Source organism: Taudactylus pleione, unplaced genomic scaffold (assembly GCF_031769625.1).
Source record: "Taudactylus pleione unplaced genomic scaffold, aTauple2 ptg000041l, whole genome shotgun sequence".
Lineage (NCBI taxonomy): Eukaryota > Metazoa > Chordata > Amphibia > Anura > Myobatrachidae > Taudactylus > Taudactylus pleione.
In genome coordinates this window covers 57,893,926-57,920,375 of record NW_028284443.1, presented here as the reverse complement: position 1 = coordinate 57,920,375, position 26,450 = coordinate 57,893,926, and the positions used below count along the sequence as shown (strand labels likewise).

At 43.8% G+C, this 26,450-nt stretch overlaps 1 protein-coding gene across 2 annotated transcripts in view; it reads right to left on the bottom strand.

Annotated features, from left to right (window-relative positions):
* Positions 1–6,197: 6,197 nt before the first annotated feature.
* TGDS (TDP-glucose 4,6-dehydratase) overlaps positions 6,198–26,450 on the bottom strand; it is a 60,373-nt gene continuing 40,120 nt past the window's right edge. Inside the window, exons 8-12 of one of the 2 annotated variants that reach the window (XM_088459016.1) lie at positions 26,072–26,115; positions 24,749–24,914; positions 14,133–14,191; positions 10,184–10,281; positions 6,198–7,109 (exon numbers count right to left, since the gene is read on the bottom strand). In XM_088459016.1, the coding sequence (XP_088315142.1) occupies positions 7,033–7,109; positions 10,184–10,281; positions 14,133–14,191; positions 24,749–24,914; positions 26,072–26,115 (444 nt within the window). In that variant the 3' untranslated portion in view covers positions 6,198–7,032. The remainder of the gene's footprint in view (positions 7,110–10,183; positions 10,282–14,132; positions 14,192–24,748; positions 24,915–26,071; positions 26,116–26,450) is intronic. The other variant, XM_088459020.1, reaches the window with a different exon arrangement.

Below are 26,450 nucleotides of genomic sequence, written 5' to 3'. Positions count from 1 at the left end.
TCTGGAATGGAACTTAGCATACCCCACCATGTCGAAGGTGGATACCATTGATCCCAGGACCTGCATCGCTGATAGAACTGATACCCTTCGCCTGCGTAGTAGTTTGCGTACTCTCAATGATAGGGCCACAATCTTGTCCTCTGGTAGAAAGACTCTTTGTGCCTGAGGGTCCCGAAGTGCTCCCAGATGTACCATCGGCTGTGTTGGAGAAAGAGAGGATTTCTTCCAATTGATGATCCAGCCGTGCCTCTATAGGCAGGCTATGGTCAGCTGAAGATGGTGTTGTAAAACAACTGGAGTTTGTGCCAGTATCAGAAGGTCGTCCAGATATGATAGTATTCTGAGTCCCTGACACCTGAGATAGGCCATCATGACTGCCATTATCTTGGTAAATACCCAAGGGGATGTTGATAGGCCAAAAGGGCAGCACCTGGAATTGGTAATGTTGCTGTAGGACAGCAAACTGTAGTAATTGTTGGTGGGATGGCATAATGGGAACATGCAGATATGCATCCTGAATGTCCAGGAAAACCATAAAATCTCAGGTTCCATTGTTAAAATAATTGCCCGGAGAGTTTCCATACAGAACTCGGGTAACCGGATACATTTTTTGAGGGTTTTTAGATTTAGAGTAGGGCGATGAGACCCATACGGTTTTTGAACCAAAAATAGATTGGAATAATAACCCCTTCCTTGTTGCAACACAGTAACCGGTATTACCCCCGCCTGCAGCAGGGAATGAATGGCCTCTTGAAGGGCCACCTTTACCGCACCTGATGGAGGAATTGTGCAAAAAAAAAAAAAAAACCTTCTGGGGAGGATGCCTCCGGAAAGTGAGAGCATATCCCTGAGAAACCACTTCTCGGACCCTGGGATCTGTTGTTGTTTGATGCCAGCAATCCGCAAACTGAAGAAGTCGGCCCCCCACCCTGGGATCCCCCAGGAGGAAGCCCGTCCCATCAGACCTAAGGGGTCTGTAGTCCGGCTTAGAAGATGGACGTCTGGCCGTCCCAGACCTCTTAGTTTGTTGACTGGTTGTCCTACGAAAAGTAGACTGCCTGGAGGAAGACTGTTTATTTGCTCGTCCCTGAGGACGAAAAGACCGAAAAGAAAACTGCCTAGACTTCAATGTAGCCGTAGATGGCAGACCTGCATATTTTAAAGCTGCCAGAGTAGCTATTATCTAACTCTGCTCCAAAAAGTATATTTCCATAAAAAGGTAAAAGTTTCCAGGGTCTTCTTTGATCCTGTATCAGCTTTCCAGGATCTTAACCAAAGGACCCTGCACGCCACTACTGACGCTGCTGATGCTTTAGAAGCTAAAATTCCAGCATTTATTGCAGCTCCCCCCAAATAGGAGGCTGCTTCCCGTATGTGGGAGATATGCCTCATCTGTTCTCTGGTAGCATGTCCTCCAATACCCCCGTCCATTCCTCAACAGCTTTGGCTACCCAGGCTCCAGCCATAGCTGGACGAGTAGTGGCTTCCAATTATGAAAATATTGCCTTAAGACATGTTTCAATTTTCCTATCTGTAGAATCCTTGAGAGTACGCTGACGGAATAGGCAATGTAGCATTTTTTACTAAGTGCATTCACAGTAGAAGGTACCTCCCACTTAGTACATTCAGAAGCTGAGAAAGAATACAACGATGTTAATCTATTATGCACATAAAACCATTTGTCTGGGTTACCCCATGAATCTTCCATAAGCTCAGTGAGCTGCTCAGATTAGGAAACTCAGTTTTGACCACCTTCTGGTGTTTAAATACTGGAGTCTTCTTACTAGGAGCTGGTTCATCATCCTGATATCTAGGATTGATTTAACCGCCCTCACTAAAGGAGGAACATCCACTGAGGACAGATGGTCCTCCACTCCCGAGCTAGACCCTTGCGCAGCATCTGATTCATCTGCTGATGTGTCTGAATCCGTATGCTGAGCAGACTGATAAAAAGATAACTAGCGTTTAGGCACCTTAGTTACTACCGGTCTGCAACTGCTGACTGAACATTACTCTGACTTGAGTGGACATAAACATCCATCCAGGAAGGATGTATAAGAGGTGTAAACATAGAATGATGTGTGTACCCCATACAAGGAGACGTCATGGGAGTAGCCATACGATCCACAAACTGCTTCATAACCTCAGACAAGGAAGACAATGGTATACTTGACTGGTGAGGTGGCACTTTATAACAGACAGCACACAAACCATCCTTAATCAATTCCTGAGAGGTCAAGCCAGCTAAACAGGCTTTACATGAAATTATCACTGGGGCCCCCTCCTCCTGATTGCCTTTACTTATTGACATATCAATTCAAAGGTAACAATGCAATGTAATGTGACAACCTTCACAAATAACAATTAAACGTGAAGTATAAGAAAACCCCCGCACACCTGCAACAGAGGGATAAGGAGAAAAACAGTGATAGCTATAACGGACAGTCGGAAATAAAAGGCAGTATTAACTAGAGATGAGCGGGTTTGGATTTCAGAGACCCGAGCCCACTCGAATTTAGCAGATCTGATCGGATCCAAGCAGGCTCGATTTTTCCCGCCTGACTCGGAGGCAAAACTATAGAGTCTGAAATCTTGCGGTTCGCGTGCTTTCGTCTCTATGATCAATGTAGTATATAAAGGGACCACGCAACGGACGCCATTTCACTCCGGCTGTGGAGACTGAACAGGGAGGGTGGGTATTGTAGGGCTGGGAGAGGTGCTGGTGCTCATCCATTCTGGCTGGGCTGGTGCTGTCACTGTGCCCATCTGGGCTGTTGCTGATCCATCTGGGCCGTCTGCTGTGTGCAACTGGGATGGTGCAGAACTGCAGATACATCTGGGCTGGTGCTTTGCCGTCTGCTGTGTGCAACTGGGATGGTGCCGAACTGCAGATACATCTGGGCTGGTGCTGTGTCCATCTGGGCCCAAGTTCTGGACTCCAAAAAAAATAATTATATATATATATATATATATATATATATTCCAGAAAAAATAAATCAAAGTGTCATTTATATTTTTCTGTGTGTGCGCGTGAGTGTTAGGCTTAACCACAGTGCCGCACAAGATCCAACCTAGTGCTGCCCGACTCCAGTTGTGATTAGTCTGTGCTCTGGGCCCAAGTTCTGGAGCTGGAAAAAAAAAGTTTTTTTTTTGTGCCAAATTTTTTTGTGTGTGCGTGTCAGCCACACCTGGCTGTCACTGTTATCGGCGTAGATGCGCAGGGATGCTGTGCTGCTGTCTGTCAAGGGGCTGCATGAATATTGCAATGAAAACTTTTTTTTTAAGTTATTGGATTACAAAAAGTTCTTTTTTTTAATCTTAAACATAGCAGAAATGTTATCCTAACAGCTTATAAAGTTATATGCTCTAAAAAACTAAAGCCTATATTTATTTACAAACCTATATAGAGTAGACATCCTAAATTCTAAAACTGTTCTGTTCAACGTAAACAAAAAGTCAGGAGAGGCCTCAGAGAACATGAAAAAATATGCTCTAGGTGCTGAACTTCAAGGGATTCATGTTCTGCAGTGTGGAAAGGTTTCATTCACATGTTTTCTATAAAGCAGTTCAAAGTTACAGCCTTCAGAGTGTCTGGCTAGAACACCCACTTTTGCCAGGAATTACCAAAGATTATTACAAGCAAAGGATTCATCTGTACGGAATCTGTCTGGGAATTCATATTTGGCCGGAATGCACTAAGACATCCAGTGATTCTGTCAGTGTGTTCTGTAGCCAACTTTATTCCTACCTGAATCGCAAACTGAAATACGGAATAGTAAGCACAGACAACATGGAGGCCTTTGTTATTCCGCTGCCTGCATGCCAACCAATACCTCCCAGACTACACCCACTGGGGGGAGGTCTTGATAATGACCATCCCCGTCTGTTGCTAGGCCTTCTAATTCCAAACCATCCATCCTGGACTTCCTGTCCAAAAAGGGTGAGCAGGGTACAGAAAGAGGAGCTAGATATCCCCGATGACATTTTTTAATCTATAATAGATGATGTGGAGAGATAAGAGCATCAGATGTTGGAACAGGGGCTCCCACCTATTTGGCATCCCTCCAGAGAACAGACCTCTGTTCCTCAGGAAGAGTCTATGCCTGAGCTGATAGGTAGTCTCTGTCTGTTGATAAACACGCTTCAGGAGATGGCAACCCAAAATAACAACAACTATATTAATAATGTGTCCACTAATAATCAGCCTGATCCCTTAACAGCAACATACCCCATATGGCCAACTCATAACATGACACCCAGTTTGCAGCCTCCTCTTCCATGTGACACTAATCCAGTCGCCATGGTTGATCAATCAGCCATGTGTGGTCCACCCAATTTTGGGCCTTCTACATTAACTTCTAACATATTTACATATCTAAGAAGTGGACAGTGGGAACAATGGCAATTTGAAGGCCACTAACTGTTTATTTTTTTAATGTGCCTGTACAGGCTCGGAAATTCCGTTACAGAACAGAAGGTTTGCAAATGATTATTTAAGTCAATTGTTTATTTTTGGAAAGCATGTTTCCTGGTCCCCTTCTGGGATGAAAAAAATCCACTCCCAGCAAGCAGGCATGGCGCTCAAGAAAGAATTCCCAAGAAAGACACAACGTAAGACTTAAACCTTAAATCTGAAATGTTGCATTTGCTGCTCTGTTCCGCTTGTTCACATATCTCATATGGTTAAGTGGACAGTGGGAACAATGGCAGTTTGAAAGCCACTATGTTTTTTTATGTCCCTGTACAGGTTGGGAAATGCCTTTATAGAAGATTTGCAAAGCATTATTTAAGTCAATTGTTTATTTTTTTTGGAAAGCACTCTTCCTGGTCCCCTTCTGGGATGAGAAAATCAACTCGCAGTAGCCATAAACAAACTGAAGTATTCTTCTACGGCAAGGACTGATGTAAATGTACTGTATCACATTCTTTTGTAAATGCCTCCTCCCCTCCCCTTCTCACTCATAAATTTTCTTTTGAATCAAAAAACGAAATTAAATTTACTACCAATCAACCCTTCCTGTCCCTGCCCTACCTTCAACTACATACATACTCCACCTCCCTCAGGCCTATCTTGAATAATAAAAGGGTTTCCTGATGTGCCATGTCTGAAGTTGAACTGCCATGTGTTTGTGCTGCCCGCTGCTGCAGCTTAGCTTAGTTAGCCAGCTATCTTGGTGCAAATGTTGGGCCTAAACAAGATGAACAAATCAATATTGTGAGCTGTGTGGTGGTCAAAATTGACTGGAAACGAGTGGAAATAAATGTTATTTAGGTTATTAATACTGTAGGAACAAAAAAAGGCCCATTTTAATGTGATTTTAGCTGTTTTTTTAAGAAAAAATCCAGATTCAAAACACGGAGGTGAGGTTTTGGCAAAACCAGTCCAGATCCAAAACCAGGGGAGATCCAGATCCAAAACTAAAACACGGGGATCAGCGCACATCTCTAGTATTAACACAGCAGCTAGCAAACAGTCACATACAATGCATAATCAACTCCTCAAAACACAATGCTTGGTAGGATATAGAGCACTATATACCTGGTCCATGGGAGAGGTATACAGGGAGACTGACCTAACACCTCCTGAGACCAGCAGCTACAGCAGCGCACCGATAGTGGACTGTGAGCATCTCATATACACGAGGTGGGTAGGAGGAACGACCCAGACGCGCAAAAACCTTTGATGGGACCACGTCTGGGTCAGTGGAGGAGCTGCCGGGGGAGAGCCTACCTCCCCCTAAGCTGCATCAACTGACCGGGTACGCCGGCCTCGTGGCAGCAGAAGAGTCTGCTGTCGATCCCCGGTGTCAGCCGATAAGGCCCCGGTGGTCTAGTAAGGATGCGGACGCTCCGGGTTCTTACTGCACCGACTTCCGGTGCATCTCCTACGCCTTACCCGACATCTCCCTGTGTCCGGTTGCAGTCCAGGTCCCAGCATCGCTGCTAGTATGCTCAGCCAAGACATGCCGGAATCACCAGAGACATTACCGGAGTTGTGGTCTGGCGGAGGAAGGACTCGCAGTATATGCGTCTTAATTCAGACGCTAAGTGATGCCAACCCCAAAAAATTGAAAATAAAATAAAACAAGCAGTCCCATTACAAAGGTGTGTTTGAATCCTGCCGCACCAAAAGAACAACTGAAGGCCTGAGTCTAGGGGTGGGGTATATATGGAGAAGGACTCGAGGCATCCTGGGAGCTGAAAGCTTTAACTGTTTGGTGCCTGGAGCTCTCCAACCACATTATCCTCATGTTGACCCTGTGGATCCCTATGGACCCTGAAGAAATGAGTGCAAGTTTCATGAAACAAACTCGTATTTTCAAACTCACACCTAATTGAATCCTACCTTTATCTTGTATAACAGAATGTCATATGCCTTGTAATAGCCACCAAAAAGCATATTTTTTTTAAAGTTGACAATTAAGTTAGTGTAGGAAGTTCATCAAAATACAAAAATGACATTAATACCAAGAAATCAAATGTAATGTAGAAAATCAATTGGAATAGTAATTAATTAGAATTAAAATTAAGAAGGACCAAGTACTTGTGGCTGATAAAGTCTGTTTTCCATTCCATACCCCAACATTTCTGTTGCTGCTGTGTGTTACATTATTTTCTGTAAAGTGACATATGCATCTTTGATATCAGAAATTCCTTCAAATAGGGAAGAAAGGAAATCGGATGCCCAGGTGTTGACAGAGCAGTTTAGCTCATGCATTTCAGGCTTTGAATAGCAGCAAGCTTTAACAATCTATTGGCAACATTTTCTGAATGTTCTACAAGTACAAACATTTCAATGTGATCTTATTGCTGCATCTAAGTGGATAAAGGTTTAGAAAACTGTAACTGATCATGACTGTACCTTTTGTATCATCACCTACAAATAAATGAATTCCATGAGTTAACTGTGATATAACTTCACATATTTGTTAAATTCAAAACTGGACATGTTTTGTTGAGAGGTAGAAAGGTAGGAATCATACTGCTTTGTGCGCTCACAATGCACAGCTCTCTCCCAGCATCCTTTTCTTGCTATGCCTGACAAACAAATGGCTCCAAGGCACGCTCCGCATTCTTCCAGTTATGGAAATTATTTTTGTACCATTCAACTATAAAAAGGGAAGGAAAATAAAATAAATAGTAATGCAACAAAAAAACACAGTTAATTAAGAAGGCTGCCACTATTGCTATGTATCAAGACAATTAAAACAGATTACACACCGAAAGCAGATCATTTGAACTCCTCTAAATTCTAAGAACATGGATAAATGTGAAAATCATGAATTAAAAATTACTGGTATATTGCATGCATATATGTGTATGTGAGATTATATATTACACACACAATATCCCATTTTACATATATTACACACACACTCCCATTTTACAGTCTCCCAATCATCGCAGTTTGTACATTAGATTCATCAGCAATCAGCCAATATTAATTTTAAGTAAAGCTGGGATTATAAAATCTATTGCTGCGCTCATCTATCAACCACATAAATAACTATTCAAAAATGGCAGCTCCCACAGTATGTCTTGCTATCTACAAGAGAAGGAAGGAAATTGATGACACTATTATTATACGGAATTTTAATAGACTGTTGTCTAAATATAGCAATTAGCACACTGGAATATAATACACATAAAATGACCATATATTATCAACAGCTGTACACCTGTAAATAGATATAGGATGCTCTATTATAGAAATATAAGGGATATTCTATAGTAGGGCACAAAATCAGAATAAATTACGGGACAATTTTTTGTTCTCTATTACAGTGTACTGTTTGACATATTTCACAACGTAAAACTGTGATTCCATGAAAAACAGTATTTTTTAAATATCAATCACCATTTCATCCAATAAGAAGAATGCTGGTACAGGTATTTACAATTTTCTCTTTTTTTATTATTGTTATTTCAAGCTACTATTGATTATTTATTATTTTGGACACCATAGCAACCACAGTCACATGGCAGATTATGTATTCAGCAGCTTTGGAATGTCCCGCTGAGCTTTGTCAGGAATCCTCTTTATACTCCATTTGCTATCACATGACATGCTGAGTGCCTGCAAAACTGTGTCTAGCAGCCAATTTTGTTTGACCTTTCACAGAGATTATGATTTGTAGATGATTTGTAGTGAAACAGCTAAGAAACAGGACTAATTGCTGGGTACACACTGACAAATACATTTGCCAATCAACTGATCGGCCAATATATCTGCTGCACGTCGGCCAGTGCATACCCGCGATATGTCGGTGAACATATCTGTCCATTGGCAGGTGTGTAGACGGACTGCCCGTACACTCACAGTGGCAGCCGTGAGGGGGGCGCGACACACCCCAACCCGGACGCCGGGTCCCGGCCCCCAGCCGCCGGGACCCGAGAGCACAAGCAGATGATGGCCGTTCAGTATGTATGAACGACCATCATCTGCAGAAAAAATAAATCTAATGGGCTTCCTGCTTTAAGCAAACTAACAGGTAATACCAGACTGTGAGAAATGAAACAAATTTTACAACAGTCTTACTAAAAGGGTATATATCTCAGCCATAGATGTAGAGTCCCGGTCTTTAGAAATCAGCTATCAGAGGCTGTAGTATTAGATTGCATAGACCAGTGGTCTCCAACGTTAATTGAGGTGTGAGCTACTTTAGAAATTTGAAACCTCCTGATGAGCTGCCGTGTTTCCCCGACAATAAGACACTGTCTTATTTTTTTTTTTTTTTAGTTCAAAAAAACACCATAGGGCTTATTTTCGGAGTAGGTATTATTTTAATGAACATTGACAGCAGTGCCCCTTACGCAGGCCCCCTTGTTGAAGTGCCCCTTATGCAGGCCCCCCCTGTAGCAGTGTCCCTTATGCAGCCTCCCTTGTACGGTAACAGTGCCGCTTATGCAGGCCCCCCCTGTAGCAGTGTCCCTTATGCAGCCTCCCTTATTGCAGTGCAAGCCCCCTTGTAATTGATCCCCCACCCACCAGTACAGTACTTACCTGACTCGTCGCCATCCGGGATGTCCCTCTCACTTGCGCGTTGACTGGATCTAACATGACCCAGCAGGCGCGGCCGCACAGGATCCTCAGCACGCGGGTGACATCATGACGTCACCCGGGCACTGCATGACTGGGAACGCTGGCCTCTGAAGAGTTCCCAGCTCAAAATGGGATTTTGGTAGGTCTTATTTTCGGGGTAGGGCTTAATTTGGACCGGGTTACAAAAGTAAGGGTAGGGCTTATTTACGGGGGGTAGGTCTTATTATCGGAGAAACACGGTACTAAAATTGTAGAAAACAAAAATCTGGCTAATAACCTAACAATTGATGGCAATTTAATGAAGAAAAAAAAAAATGTTTCATAGAAAATAAGAATGCATTTAATTATTACAGTGCTAATGTTGTAGTTTGTAAATAAAATTTAAACACAGGCGCATTTCACTGTTAATTACCGGCGCCAAGGAGGCACGTGCAGTAGAGGAGCAAAAGATATAGGCAGGGCTGCTGTGTGATTTTCCGGCAGAGCTGGGCGGGAGTCACTCGCTCCGCCGTATCGTAGACGCCGTGGGTGGAACCTCAGGGAAGCACGCCAGGTGTTTGCTGTAGAGGCTGTGGCAATCACCTGACGTGCATCCCTGTAGCTCCACCCATGGCGTCGATGCCACGGGGGAGCACACATCAGAGGTCACTTCCTCCTAGTTGACTCAGCAGTACTGCAGCTAGGTGAGTTACCAAAATGAAGTCCGCGAGCTACCGGTAGCTCGCGAGCTACAGGTTGGAGATCACTGGCACAGACCAATTATGTTGTTTGCTCCTTCTCTCAAATCATAAATTTTTAGGATTAAGAATGATAGGGAGCCACAGGCCTCACATACAGGAAATGATTGGGCGACTCCCCCTGGACATCCCAAAGTTTTAAGAACACAAACAAACACAGATCAATCAAAGCAGAGTTACATGTAGCAGGGGTTTTCTGAAACACGGCATTTCTAGTTTTAGAAGATGTGAACTAACAAGAACACAAAGAGAACTTACATTCAAACTTTATTATGACCCAAACATACACATTTGGTATTCTATAAATTAAGAATTGGCAACAAAGTTTCAGGTACATTTTGTTGGTTGTAATAATTATATATATATAAAAAAAGTAAAGTAACTGTACAAGAATACAACATACCTGTCCGTTCAATGCCTTCTTTCCAATTTACTTTAGGCCTCCATCCTAAACTGTGCATTTTCGTTGAGTTAATTGAGTATCGAAGATCATTGACAGGTCTTATGAAAGAAAGAACAAAAAAAGTCAGAACATTTCCTTATTTTTGGTCAATTATAAATCCTTACATTTCAGACAGTATTATTTCTTAGAACACAACCAGTTAATTTGAATAGAAGGAGGGGAGACAACCCACACAGAGACCTTGACACTAACCATCATTGTCAATGATTAAGCCATCCATCTGTCTTGCAGTGATCAGAGCTATACAGACACTTAGGATGATGAACAGTCATCCTATCAATATATAAAGTAGTTACATTACGCCAACCTCTTATTTACTGTATGGGCCATTATACTTGCTTGTATTGTCGTAAAGGCAAGTAATGTTAAAGCTAGTGGCAGGGAAGGATCGCTTTACTAGACTGCCCAATTTATTTTTTCCGGAGTACAAAGGTGATTGCTGTATCTGTAATTTTAGCTTTGTCAAGATTACAGGTGCCAGTGCTCCTTAACCTTAAAAACCCATAGAGAAAGTAAGATGCCATGGATGCATGTGGCGGGGGTGGAGCCAAGTGGCTCAAACATTACAATGAGTTCAATTGTGATGTATAAGCGCCAATGTCCCAAGTCGTTAAAAAAACATAGGATGTGTGTGCATAAAAGTAGAAATGTAAAAGCAATGCTGGTGTATATAATATGCAAGTATGCAAATGTGGGTAAGTAGTTGATCCCTGGAAAGGTGTCGCTAAAGCATCTAACTTCCTTGAAAAAACATGCACGACTATTATAATGAAAGCTTTACAATGAAAATTGGATGTGGGATCATAGGTCAACATTGGCCATGTCAATATTCAGCATGTAGACAGACGGAATGTCGACATATCATCCCTATTGGACCAGCGGTCACTTACCTACTCTAGGCAGAAGCGGAGTCTCCTACTAAGCATTCGGGGCCCAGTGGTCATGCGATTGCCCGTTCCAGTGGACTCATCTGATGCTCCAGCGTTCCGGTAAAAATTCTTCCCCTATCCCTAACCTTCCCTCTAGTGTCTAACCTTATTTTCCGCCCCACCACTCTGTTGCCTAACCTAACCTCCCCTAGTGCCTAACCCTAACCCTCCCATCCAGCAGCCTAATCCTAATGTCTATATTCTGACAAATGTTGATATTTCACATGTTTACATTCATGTTGCCTGTCGACATTTTAATATTGACATTGTGATGTTGATATTATGAATGTCAACATTCTAAATGTTGACCTATTGACAACATCCAATGGAAATTAGGCCTCCATTGTAACAATTGGCAAAAAGAAAGTGTTGTTCTTAAAGAGGAAAAAAAGATAACAAAAATAACTTTACAATAGATATAGATAAGGCTCGTAACACCGTTACTTGTGATTCATGATAGTAAATGACACCATGCACTGAAGGAGACACACTGGCAGGAGCACAGGTGTGGATTAAGAGACCTTTTGTCGCAGTCGACCTATTGACTGTCTAACATCTGGTGTCTATCTAGACATTGTCGACCTTTTTACGGTCTATCTATAGTCCGGATCCCGGAGCACTCTACAGTTTTTCATGAATCAAAGTAATTTACAAAATGAGGAAACAAGAGTGTCTGCTCTGTGTATCCCATAAAGTTTATTGTGCATAAGAAAATAAGTGGTCCATTTAGAACTGTAGCATACTGTAGGTTCTTCTTCAACGAACCAGTGGAATGGACTCGTATGTATCTGTAGCTCAGAATTTGTGTTGTGGTCTACACTAAAACCTCTCCTTGTAGTTTGTTATATGCAAGACCATACATGACTTCAGAGACCAGGTGTTTGTGTTCATGGCACCTCACACACTTCCTCACATGGTTTAAGGGTAAGGGGAACTGGCATCAGTTATCTTGACAATAGGTCTCAGAGGCTGAAATATTGATCATACTTGTTCACATAATGGAATATGTTTATCATATCTCCAAATCGTATTGCTGTCGTCTATCTCTTATTTTGGATTCTATGAGCAGGTGCCCCCCTACTGGTTTCTACTGTTGCAAATTAGTATTTTTTGAGATTTTGGCCAAGTTGACAAATTGGCACCATGCAGCTGCTGCAGATTTGCTGTCTGCACAGTCATGCTTTGAATCTCCCATTGCAACACATCCCAAAGGTGCTGATCTGATACCTGTAGAGGCTATTATTCAAGCACATGGAGATCATAGTAAGCAGCTTGAGACGATATGTGCTTTGTGACATGGAACATCATGCTGTTAGATGTAGCCATTAGAAGATGAACAGACTCTGGCCATAAAATGATGAACATGGTCAGCAACTCAAGTAAGATGTGGAATTTAACCAATGCTCAATTTGCAATAAGCGGCCTAATGTGTCTCAAGAAAACAGTTCCCACACCATAACACCACCACCAGCCTGACCTGTTGACAGAATGGATACATGGATTAATTTTGTTTATTCTAAAGTATGTCCCTACCACCTGCATGTTGCAGCAGAAACTAAGATTCATCAGAGCAACCTTCAAAACTGTCCAAATTCTGAGAGCCCGTGCCCACTGTAGCCTCCCGTTCCCTGTTCATAGACACACTCAGGGTTTAATGTGCTGTTTGTGAAGATATGCTCTTCTGCATGGTTATTTGAGAAACCGCCATCTTCTTGTCAGCATGAGCCAGTCTGGTCATTCTCCTTTGATGCGCTCATTAAGAGCTTTAGCTCACAAGACTGCCTGGATATTTTTGTTTTAGAATATACAGAGAATGGTGCCTATGTACAGTATAAACACTGTGTTGTGTGTAAATCACAGATTAGCAGTTTTTTTGAGATACTGAAACCACCCTCTCTTGTACTGACAACCACAGTCAAAGTTCCTTAGATCACCTTTCTTCCTCATTCTGGGGTTTGGTCTGATCAACAACTGAACCTCTTTAGCATGCTGGCATGTTTTTATGCATTGAGTAGCTTGCTTCATGATAATTAGATATTTGCATTAACAAACAGACCGTACAGGTGAACCTAGTATAGTGTCCAATGAGAGTGTGGTGTTTATTGCTCCACATTCTCTGAGGAGGCATAGATCAGGACTCATTCTGTATTAACAATGGACCCTTCAGTTGAACTTTAATGGTAAAGTACATTCTGCGTTGTAATTTGACAAATTTAATAACTTAAAATATCACACAAAATAAAGACAGTTCCCTCAGTCTCATGATGCAAGACCTAAGCAGATCTAAAGCAAGCAATAGTTCAGGAGAAAACACTAATTTTCTAATGAATTAAGTGATCTCACAGTAGTAGTAGGTTAGATCCGCAAACTCCCCCCAAAAAAGGCACATCTCCTTTTAAGAGTTAAGTTAGGTACACACTAGAATGATAGCGGCCTGATTCATCATTTCTGGGCAAATTGGAACGCCAATTCGGGCACATCGTTAAGTGTGTATGCCCAATTTAGGTGCTCCCAAGGTCACATACGGTATCATCTGGTCGGCCGCGCTGCACAGTTAATCAGAAGATATCATGTACGTTGCCAAGCTGACGAATGCAGTATAGCATCCTACACTGCGCTGTCGCCCCTAACATCACGCACGTGAGTATGTACTTTTCCATTGCAGGGTCCCATCGCCTGTCAGACTGGCCGACTACACATCGTTCTAATGTGTAGCCGGCCATAGGCCCAAGAAATGGGAGGTAGTGGTGCACTTTATAATGTGCATGGCAGAAAAACAGGCATATATGTTCAAATGACAAAGAAACGTGGGTCTTTCTTTTCTGCAGTCCACAATAATGTTCTGATCATAACGATGAGCACATCCCTTGTTAGTTATAATCTTCAGCATGTAACAACAAGACCAACATTTATTATTTGCTTTTAACATAAAGAAAATAAATGCAAATTACATATATTACCTGTCTTTTACATAATCCATCCAACACTCGGTTTCTGTTTCTGAAGAAGTATTTCGAATCTAAAAAAAAATATTTTAAAATTACTGTTTGGTTTCTATAATTGTTCACCACAAGATATATATATATATATATAGTTTTGGTTTCCATTTAAAAAGCACCTACAACCCCTATACACAATGAATACAGCCAATCATTGTAGGCTAAATAATATGTCATAACATAGCAATTCACCAATACGTAGTGACCACATTAAGATACCTTATAGTAAGGAACTATGGGCAGTATTTAGCAGCCAGATTTTTATAGCGAATTGATAACTTATATTCCTGACTTATATGTCTAGTGTGGATCTTTTTTTCTGGTAGTTTCCTAAAACAGTCACAAGCTGTTAATGACCATGTTAATGCAACTACACTACTTACAGTATAGAGTATATTTGAGAATATTTACCCCAACAACTCCTTGGGGCATTATAATTGTGATACAATGAACCACGACAATTAGAATCAAATACTACAATTAATATACCCCCTTATATACAAAATGCACACTCAGAAGCAATGTGCTGTTATTTTTTTAAATAACAAAACAAAATATATAAAATCTGCATTTTAGATCAAGAAAAATAAAATTGGAAGGAAAAAAGCATGTAAAGGGTTATGTCAAAATACTGTCAGTTACTGATGAGCAGTGTTAGCGCAACACCTGTTGGTTACCGTTTTCATAATACTACTTTAAAAATTATTTTAACAAAATTGACAACTTTTTTTATTATAGTCAACATATTAGTGTTGGTATGGGAAGCTCTGCTATAGAGTTTTGCAATTCTGTTGTAGGATTGGTGGTAAAATTAATATATTTGAAGTAATCAAGAATATTTGACCTATACATAAAGATGATGTGCTGATTTTATAGGGAGGAGATACTTAGGATAAACAATTATGCATAAAGATGCATGGTTTACACAGACTCCTAAGTGCCAACTACAATGTGTGCAAAGGAGGAGACCTAATCCTGCTAGTTACAGTACTCAAATAGATTCTCTTAGGAAAAGATGGTGGATAAGGGCTATGATTTAGGTTTTCTTTTAGCCATATAAAAAAACTGGATGCTATAGTCAGAAATTACAATATAATAGTGAGACTTCTAATTACCTTTGAAAATGATTTTTCTTCTGAATTAAAAAGAACTAGAAAGTTTAGCTTATTAAATAAATTGAACACTTTTTACATTAGATCCTGTTTGATCCCACATCAATACCTAGCAAACACAATAAAGTTTATTCTACAGCAAAAAAATCTAATACAAATCAAAGCAGTGTCAAAATAATAGGGACTAAAAAACAATGAATCAATGAAAAATGTGTAACTCCTGTAATGTGTTGTTTTGATGTTAAATCGTCCTCGAACAGATGAGAATTTATAGTCCTGGATAACACCACATATGTGGAGTCATTTTTATTATGTCCTTGTACTATTCAATATATTTTCAGGACAGTTAGACCTTTTCAAACATAGTCTGTGAAAATCAGTAGAGCATTGAAAAAACATCTACCTCACATGAAATCTACAGACAATTTATTCCTTTATTCGTGCACACAATGCTGATCCTGTTTGCTTAAAAACCATGAGATAGAAGTTATTCAGTTAGGTCACAATGGAGGGGATCAAAATCTATTGAGAAAAAGGGTGTCTTTTTGGATTTAATACTCAAAACTTTAATACCAGTCAGTTTTAGGGATAACTATGATATTAAAGTAGGGTTGGCGGTCAGCGCTCCTGAAAAGGGTTTGTATGGCACCACTAGCTGCTACCTCAGGGAGTGTCCTTACTTCCATAACTTGGAAAATAAACAAATAGAATGGAGGGAAGCGCTCTGTGGTGGGTGGATTACTGGTAGTAGGTATCTAAAGGGAATTGTGCTGTTGTTAGATGGTTAATTTAGAACGTTGGTGTTTGTATAGTGTGACTAAAGACTTATTAGTATGGTATATTCAATAAAGATGTTATATGGAGTATCTGCTCGGCAATAACTTGAGGCTGGAACTTGTCGATATAATTTACGAGTCTCAAAATTGTCTATATAAAAGTCTATATACAAGTCTGATAGGCAATAACTGTTGGCAGGAAATTCAGCGTATATGTGTAGAGGGTGCTAAGGCGTATGATGCTGATAGTTATATCCAAATAGATGGTGACTGAGTGGGCAAAAACTTTCAGCTGGGTGTTCAGATTATGTGATAATCCTTCCTCACTGTTGTCGTGGTTAAACTTCTCCTTCCAGCTCACATTACCTCAGAGAATAGGAACGCAGTATCAGACTGACAATGACACTATGATGCAGTGTGATATAGGTAAGAATAACTTACTTACCAATAGTGTACATGTGCTGGTCCGTCACTTCTCTGCGAATCCTCCGGTGCATGCGTGCATGTGAGTGGGGCGGGGGAGGGGGGGGGGGGGGTAAAAGGGTATGAACTGAAATGATGCTGAGGCTCTGGTAATGAGCAATCTAATTTAATGAGCAATATAGTAGCAGCCTTAAATTAAATTGATATACAGCAAATAAAGACTTGGGATAAAATCAAAAAGTGGGCCTGTAAATGTAACCAACGCGTTTCATCCCTAAGAGAGACTTTTTCAAGGGCTAAAGTCTGTTCCTGTCCACTTACCCTGCTTTATAGTGAGTGTCCTCATTAACTGAAAATCTGGTACGTTGTGGAGGGGCCGCACTTTCGGGTTGCGCTAATAGCGCATGCACCGGAGGATTCGCAGAGAAGTGAAGGACCAGCACATGTACACTATTGGTAAGTAAGTTATTCTTACCTATATCACACTGCATCATAGTGTCATTGTCACTCTGATACTGCGTTCCTATTCTCTGAGGTAATGTGACCTGAGAGAAGTTTAACCACGACAACAGTGAGCAAAGATTGTCACATAATCTGAACACCCAGCTGAAAGTTTTTGCCCACTCAGTCACCACCTATTTGGATATAACTATCAGCATCATACGCCTTAGCACCCTCTACGCATATACGCTGAATTTCCTGCCAACAGTTATTGCCCACCAGACTTGCATATAGACAATTTTGAGACTCATAAATATCGGCAAGTTGAGAACCACTATCTTATAGGATAGATCTCATCGAAATAACTAGGTCACAAAATTGCTGTCTCTGCTTTGTGTAGGGGATACAGAAGTGTCATCACACATCTAGCCTCAATTCACCACGCAGCGCGGCTTGCTTGGCGTGAGTGCACTGCCAGGTCCTGTGCTACCCTGCTAGCGTCGGACGTCTTTTTTTTGCCGAAAATGTGTCTAAGTCGCGATGCGACTAGAACGCACCAGCAGAAAGTGCTGATTAATTTGATATTACAACACTTGTTTATCTGTGTGCACCTGAGTCTGTATATGAACCACAACGGAACTTGGAATGAAAAAAGCTGCGGCCGCTACATTGTAGCACTTCGTATACAGATCCAGAGACTCAATCGCACACAGATATACTAGTGTCACATATCAAATTAATCAGCACAGTCTGATGGTGCGTCATAGTCGCATCACATTACGACTTAAGGCCCCCATACACGGTGAGATTCAAAGTTGGTAAGAACAGTTGTACGATTTCCCTTTAAATTCTTCATAAGATGTGGTCAAATGGTGTATAATTGATCATTAAGATCATAAGATAAGATGCATATAAGTGTATCACATCGTACACGATCAGTTAAGATCTCTCTGCAAAACCATCTGGTCTGCGATCCAACGAGACGACGGCGGGGACACGCATCAGGCTCGAAGAAATCTCAAAATACAACTATTTGCAAACGATTGGTCTGTCCAATCTGTAGAAACTGCCAAAATCATGTTCAAAATTGTCCCATGTATGGCCAGCTTTAGAAGCATTTCCGGCAAACCAAAAAGATACAAATATCACACCCTGTGCTAGCAGTCTCACGGGACATGGCGTACTGAGATGGGCTTTTTAGCGTGACTGCAGCAAAGATGTATAAGAACATATATGTAAATGCACTTACCGTCAGAAGAAAATACCCTTTAATCACTTATACATAGCTGAATAAAAGTGATCTCTTACAATGTTCAGTTCCACATCACTATTAAAATGTACATAATGCAGGCACTGCAAGCTGTAAGGGCTCATTCAGACAGATCAGGCTGGTTTTGCCTAATGTTTTAAATAGTGATTAAATGGACGAAAACTTGCGGGGGCCTGTAACACAAAGGCTATAACATTGACCCCTATGTATTTTCCATCACATGAAAACTATTTTATATCCAATCTGGAACATTAGTATAAAGATTACTATCTAACTTTTGGTCAATTATCTCTCAGCCAGCAACCAAATCAAGTCTCATGTAATATGCAGCCGCTGTCTCTTTGTGGAGTCGTGTACTATGGTCTATTACTGCATCACAAGTCTCTGAACAGTTCAATGACAGTCACATGCGCTCATAAGAGGCACGGCTCTGGGCAATTCACACAAAATATGGGGCATGTAGCCAGCAGCTCCAGAACACGGCCATAAATAATATGAGATATGGTAAGAACTTACCTTTGTTATCTCTATTTCTACGAAGTCCATAGGGTTCCACAGGATACCTTGGGGGTATAGGTGATGACATCAGGCATCAGGCACCATAGAATTAAGTTTTCAGCCTCCCAGGATGCACTAGGGTCCCCCTCCTATACCCCGCCCCCGAGCCAAGGCATCTCAGTTACGTACCAAGCCATAGGCCGGAGGAGGAGAAGGAAGAGAGAGAAGAAAGATCTGGACACACACAAGAATCACATTCTCACCAGAGGGAGACTGAAAAACCGGTGACCAGAGTAAAGCCCATCTGCAGCACAGGTGCGACAGGGCGGGAGTCCTGTGGAACCCTATGGACTTCGTAGAAATAGAGATAACAAAGGTAAGTTCTTACCATATCTCATATTTTCTACATCAGGGTCCCTAGGGTATCCACAGGATACCTGGGGGATGTCCCAAAGCAGTATCCTTCAAGGGTGGGGACGCTCCTGTGCTGAAAGGAGAATCCGCCGCCCGAAGGAAGCATCCTGAGAGGCAAAGGTGTCAAAAACATAATACCTCACAAAGGTATGGACAGAGGACCACGTGGCAGCCTTGCAGATCTGGACTGCAGAGGCACCACGTTGAGCTGCCCACGAAGGACCCACAGACCTAGTGGAATGAGCCCTCACAGAGGATGGAACCGGAAGGCCTTCATGAAGATAAGCTTCTGAAATTGCCATACGAATCCAACCTGCCAAAGTTTGCTGTGAAGCAGGCCAACCCTTTTTACGGAAGCCATAAAGGACAAACAAGGCGTCCGACTTCCTAAACGAAGAAGTGTGGTCAACATAAATCTTTAAGGCCGGCACAACGTCGAAAGTGGCCTCACCCACTGAAAGATCAGGTGAGTTAAAAACCGGCACAACGATTTCCTCGTTGATATGGAAACGTGAAACAACTTTGGGAAGAAAATCAGGACGAATACGCAGCACTGCCCTGTTCCCATGAAAAATCAGGAAAGGGGGTCTACAGGAGAGAGCCCCTAAGTCAGAAACACGTCTGGCCGAAGCGATGGCCAGAAGGAAAATTGTTTTAGCTGTCAGCCATTTAAGGTCCACTGAGCCCAGTGGTTCAAACGGCGGTCCGTGGAGAGCCCTCAGGACCACAGCTAAATCCCAAGGCGGCACCGGAGGAACAAAGGGCTGCTGAATTCGAAGAACACCTTGCATAAAGGTGGGCACATCAGGAATTGTAGCAATCCTATGATGGAACCAGACGGACAGGGCAGACACCTGCACCTTCAGAGAAGCAAGGTGTAGGCAATGGTCTAGTCTCGCCTGTAGGAAAACCAACACTCTAGACAGACGGAACTCCTGAGGGGCATAACCTCTCGGTCGACACCACTGGAAGAACGTATGCCACACACGATGGTATATCCTTGCAGAAGATGGTTTCCGAGCTCTTAGCATAGTTCGTACTACAGAGCTGGAAAACCCCCTGGACCTTAACATGGCCGTCTCAACAGCCACGCCGTCAAAGACAGCTGAGTCAGGTCCGGGTGAAGACAAGGACCCTGTGATAGCAGGTCCGGTCGCAGCGGCAACCGCAGAAGAATGTCCACGGCCAGACCCTGAAGGTCTGAGAACCAGTGCCGCCAGGGCCACGCGGGAGCTATCAACAGGGGCGTCCCTCCGTCCTGTTTGAATTTCCGGATTACCCGTGGAAGAAGGGAAAACGGAGGAAAGAGATAAGCAAACCGGAACGTCCACTGGACAGACAGAGCATCCACCAGAGACGCCTTTTCGTCTTTTGTTCGAGACCCGTACACCGGCAACTTGTTGTTGTGCCGTGACGCCATGAGGTCGATCTCTGGAAGACCCCACCTGTCCACCAGAAGTTGAAAGACATCCTGGTGCAGAGACCACTCCCCCGGATGAACGTCCTGGCGACTGAGAAAGTCCGCCTCCCAGTTGAGGACTCCCGGGATGAATACGGCTGATATCGCCGGGAGATTGCGCTCTGCCCAGACCAGGATGCGGGACACCTCTACGACTGCCGCCCGACTTCAGGTTCCTCCTTGCGATTTATGTAGGCCACTGTGGTGGCGTTGTCCGACTGGACCTGCACAGGGTGACCTTGGAGAACCCGATGTGCCTGCTGGAGAGCATTGAAAACCGTGCGGAGTTCCAAGATGTTTATTGGAAGCTCCTTTTCCGCTTGAGTCCATCTGCCCTTGAACAAGTGTGGACCCGTGACCGCTCCCCAGCCCCGCAGGCTGGTGTCCGTTGTCAACAGGACCCAGTTCGCCACCCAAAATGGATGACCCTTGTTGAGATGGGTCGTCTGCAACCACCAGGCTAGGGACAGGCGAACCTCCGGAGTGAGCACCATCATCAGGGACTTTAGACTCTGAGGCAGTCCATTCCATTTGGACAGGAACAATTGCTGCAGAGGTCTGGAGTGAAACTGGGCATATTCCACCATGTCGAATACTGACACCATGGAGCCCAGTAACCTCATCGCCGAGTGCAGGGACACACGGCGACTCTGCAGACAACTGCGCACCCTCAACTGTAAGGCAGAGATCTTTTCCCCCGTCACAAAGATCCTCTGCTGTCTGGAGTCCAATAAGGCTCCGACGTGCAGAATCCGCTGAGACGGGATCAGGGTGGACTTTTGCCAGTTTATTAACCAGCCGTGCCGATGCAGTACTGCAATCGTCAGATCCAAGTGGCGTAGAAGGAGCTCTGGAATTCCTGCTACCAACAGAAGGTCGTCCAGGTACGGCAACATGCGGACTCCCTGCAGCCGCTGGAAAGCCGCCATGACCGCCATAACCTTGGTGAACACTTGTGGTGCTGTCACCAGGCCAAAAGGTAACGCCCGGAACTGAAAGTGATCGTTGCGGATGGCAAACCTGAGAAACTGTTGATGGCGTAAAAGAATAGGGACATGCAGGTAAGAGTCCTGTATGTCCAACGACACCATGTAATCCCCAGGTTCCAGCGCCAGAATGATGGACCGTAGGGTCTACATCCGAAACCACGGCACCCGCAAGGACTTGTTGAGGGATTTGAGGTTGAGAATCGGACGGTACGATCCATTGGGTTTCTGCACCAAAAATAGATTGAATAGAAACCCTGGCCCCTCTGGGAGAATGGAACAGGCACTATAACTCCAGCCTGGAGCATAGTGTGCAAAACTTTCCGCAGTTCCATGGCTTTGTTCCGGTCTAAGGGAAGACCCGTGGCGAAGAATCAAGATGGGGGCCTGTGCAGAAAGGAGAGGGCATACCCGTGAGAAACCACCTCGTGAACCCAATTGTCTGTCGTGGTTACCGACCAACACTGGGCGAACTACAGCAGGCGGCCTCCCACTTTGGAATCCCCCAAAGGGAGGCCCGGACCGTCAGGCCGCAGGTTTGTCATCAGACTTAGGGGCCGGACGTCTGGTACTCCAGGCCTGTTTCCTGGGCTTGGCCGATTTCTTGGGGCCAGCCTGTCGGGGAAAAGACTGTGCTTTAGGCCTACCCTGGGCCCTGTAAGGCCGAAAGGACGACGTACCCGAACTGGAAGGGACCGCAGCAGAAGGGAGACATGCAGACTTGGCTGCCGCCAGCGTGGCCACAATTTTGTCCAGATCCGGACCAAATAGGACTTCTCCATTAAAGGATGAAGCTTCCAAGCCCTTTTTGGAATCAGCGTCCGCCTTCCAGGATCGCAACCATAAGGTGCGACGAGCAGCAACAGCTGCCGAAGAAATCGTAGATGTGAGGGTACTGATATCCAAGGCCGCTTCATTGATGTAAGTGGCCGAATCCCGGAATCCAAAGACACCTCCAAACGATCAGCCCAGCGCTCCATAGCTCTGGCTACCCAACATACGGCCATAGCCGGTCTGGATGCCCCCCCGTGAGGGAATAAATGGACTTTAGGCAGATCTCCCCCTTAAGGCTCTGTAGCATCCTTCAAGGAGGACATGGAGGGCATGGGCAATGTGGCACTTCGGACTAGGCGTGTCACATGAGAATCCACCTGTGGAGGGGATTCCCACTTAGAAAAATAATTGTCCGCAAACGGGTAAGCCACCGCTAAGCGTCTTTGAGGCTGATACCGTTTACCAGGGTGTTTCCACGCCGCCTCTAAATGGTCTACTAACTGACCCAAAAGAGGAAACACTGTGGCGTCACCCTTAATATCCTTAAAAAAGGCATATTTGGACTTGGACACCGGAGGATCGTCATCCTCAATAATTAAAGCTGTGCGGACTGCCCGAATAAGGCCAGGAATATAAACCTTGGACTTAGCGTCCGACTCTTTAGTACGGAGAGGTTCTTGGTCAGATAGATCCAGAATCTCCCCATCATCGGTCGTCATCCTCATAAGGAGCGGACAGAGACGCCACCGGCCGCTTATGTGGCCGCAACACAGGCTCCCCTTGTAACACGTCCGTTTAATGCTGTACAGAACTTGTCAGTAAATTAACCCACACAGGTTCCTGAGAGACCTGGGGAGGGGAAATAGGGAGTCTGTGGGGTACCATCAGTTGTCTCGGGAAACCCTGCATGGGTGACGACACCACTGACTGCTGGGACAATCCCATCTGTGAAAACGCAGGTGGCGGAGCTAACTGGCCCTCTAGGGTTGTAAGCGCTTTGGCGAAACAAGCCCAGGGCGGTTCCTGTACAGGAGCCGTGACAGTAATTGGCCGCGCCAATAAATAACACTGCCGACATAGCCCCTCCGCGTTACCCTCCCCCTCCGCTATTGGTACTTTGCAGGTAGTACACAGAAGCTGGAGAGGAAATTCACTCTCAGAAATGATGGTAAGTATGTGACCCCTCTCACTAATACTCGTTAGTATAGTGGGAGAACCACCCTGCAATCACCGCACCGCAAGGGCTTTAGCAGAAGAAGAGCAGGGACAGTGAAATGGCTGACAGTAGAAAGTGAAAGTACAGGCAGCAGACGCTAGCAGAAGTCACATACAATTCAAAGAAATTAATCCCTGCACTATCAGCGCTGTTCCTCAACTACGCAGACACAGAGCCTGGTAGGACACAGCGCTGCATACACAGACCTGTTTCAACGGAGGAGAGGTATGCCGGGGGACCCAGACCGCGATGCCACCGATCAACAGCTTCCAGCAGCGTTCACCATGCTTCTTGAAAGATGGTCACCGAGGAGCAGAGAGGAGGCCGGCCTGGGGGAGGAGCGCTGCCACAGGGACAATCGGCAGGTGCAGAGAGGGCTGTGTGCAGCAGGGGAGGCGCCGGCTGTGTACAGGGAAGGCTCGCTCCCCTGGCATGCAATTAACCCCTGTGACGCCGCAGCGCTAACACTCAGCTGCGGTCCGCTGTCCCAGGGGGGTAGTGGAAGCGCAGGTTGGTTACCTGGCTCCATGCTGCAGCCAGTCCCCAGGGAGCCCCCTGCCTGGGGACTCTGGACCATGTATCAGCAGAGACCCACCGCGGGACCCCGCTGCCCCCTTGAATCCGGCCATGGTCCAAACATCTGGGGTCACCGCTATCCTTGACCCCAGATGCTTACCAGCATCCCTGGATCAGTACCGGCGTTCTGGTACCGGCGGGGTGTAGGGAAGACAGCATGGACGTCAGTAGTGACTGTCCATGCTGTACTTACAGATGTGCAGCCACAGCTGCCGCGAAGAAAACTTCAGGGGCTATCCTTAGCCCCCCTCTAAACAGGTGCTCCGACTCCGAGCCGGGCACCAACGAAAACTGAGATGCCTTAGCTTGGGGGCGGGGTATAGGAGGGGGACCCTAGTGCATCCTGGAAGCTGAAAACTTAACTCTATGGTGCCCGATGCCTGACGTCATCACCTATACCTCCAAGGTATCCTGTGGATACCCTATGGACCCTGATGTAGAAAAGTGGAATGAGCAATTACTTGTACATGGACTGTGCTCACAGTACTAAGTTTTTACATTTTGATATGTAAAAAAAAGGAAACAACAATTCCAATAGGAACTTTATAAATGTTATGCAGATACAGTATAAATGATGGGATTCCAATTGAAAAAAAGTGGAAACAATAACAATCAGAATTGTTGTGACTTACCATTTGGATTAGTTCTCTAGCCAACTGGGACACAGACATTTCAAAATTTGTACCAATATTGTAGATTTCCCCAACCTTCCCCTCCCTTAGAATGGTCAGCAGTGCATCCACCACGTCTGAGGCATAGAGGAAACTCCTGGTTTGTCTCCCGGTACCATGGATGCAGCTGTACACACAGTAAGGAAAAATAGATATGGTCATACAAGTACAGTCTGCAAGGTGTAATATTGTTTAATAGATACACACATAATGGGAAGGAGATATTTATGTGGTGTATAATGCTACGAAAGGGATGGCTAGGAAATGTTTCAGATGTCTACTGATATTAGGGACAAAAGAAAAATAATATTTTTCTGTTGTTGTCCATATGAACAAACTCAATCCATCCAACTATTAAAACAGTGTCCTTCTGATGTCCACTTCTCTACAAAGCTGACAAGTAGTAATCTTTATACACCCACTCTGCCTATTGCAGGTATGGTATGGCTTTCCCTTTATAAGAAAAAAGGGAAGTAACAGTCTTTACCCAGCTGTTTGGTAGACATTCACTACTTACTCTTATAGCTTCAGGGACTGCTCTATGCAGCCTGTATTACAGACCCCGCATATCAATTTTGTGTGCCAATTTATGGCAATTGTCTCTTCAAACTGCAAAGGAGGGAGGACCAATCAAAAGTCATGATCTCTTCAATGCAGCCTGTAATTGGTCCATTTTCGCAGGGCTCTAGGTAGGGGGAGTAGCACAATAATACAGTAGGCGGTAGCCATGCCCATGATTCATATATGCTTCTAAAATGACTCTCCATTCACTTGAATGGGATCCTAACAAAACAAGCAAACAAAAACCTGAAATACCTATGAGTAGTACATTATACAAGCATAAAAACACATCTGAATGCACAGCTAGTAATAGTGACTTATGTCATGAAAATGTTGACGTTACTCATTCACTTATATGTGTGCTGGAAAAAAGGTAAACATGTATGAAAAGTAGTTTTACCTTGTTTTCCAGGGATCACATGTAGACCAAGTGGACAGTTGAATTATGCGTCCAGTATAAACCACCACAGGAACCCAGTGTTTCTCTCCTCCCTATACCAGCATATGTAGCCAACATTACACTAGGTCTGATAAACTCTGCCTTATGCAGGTTCCTGTGGCCGCACTATATTGGGGTATACAAACCACCAGTTTGATAACACTGCATTAATAGCCAATGTAAATGCAAGTAGCACTTTGTATTGCAAACTCGTGGCCATGCATTGGACAGAACTGGACATCTTTTATAAAAAAAAAACAATTAATTTTATCACAGATTCTTACCATTTTCTGTTATGCAGCAACAAAGAAATAAACTTTGGAATAACCTAAAAAAAACAACAAGTATTATTTATTTACAAAAATACATAGTTTACCTTTAATACAAAGCTTGTATGAGGCAATTAAGTTTGTATCCTGAGAAAACCTCAATAACAGAAATATACTGGTTATACAAAAGGGATATTGTGCCTCATTCAGAGCCGCTCGCTAGATGCGATACCTCGCACGGTGTGTATGCAAATTGTGTAGGCAGTGCTATCACACAGCAATGCATTAGCACGCCTAGTATTTCTTAGAGAGCGATCACATAGTGTATGCAGACACCCACCAGCCTGTCTTAAGACACCCACTTGTGCACGTCATGTCCAGAAAGTGTATGCAA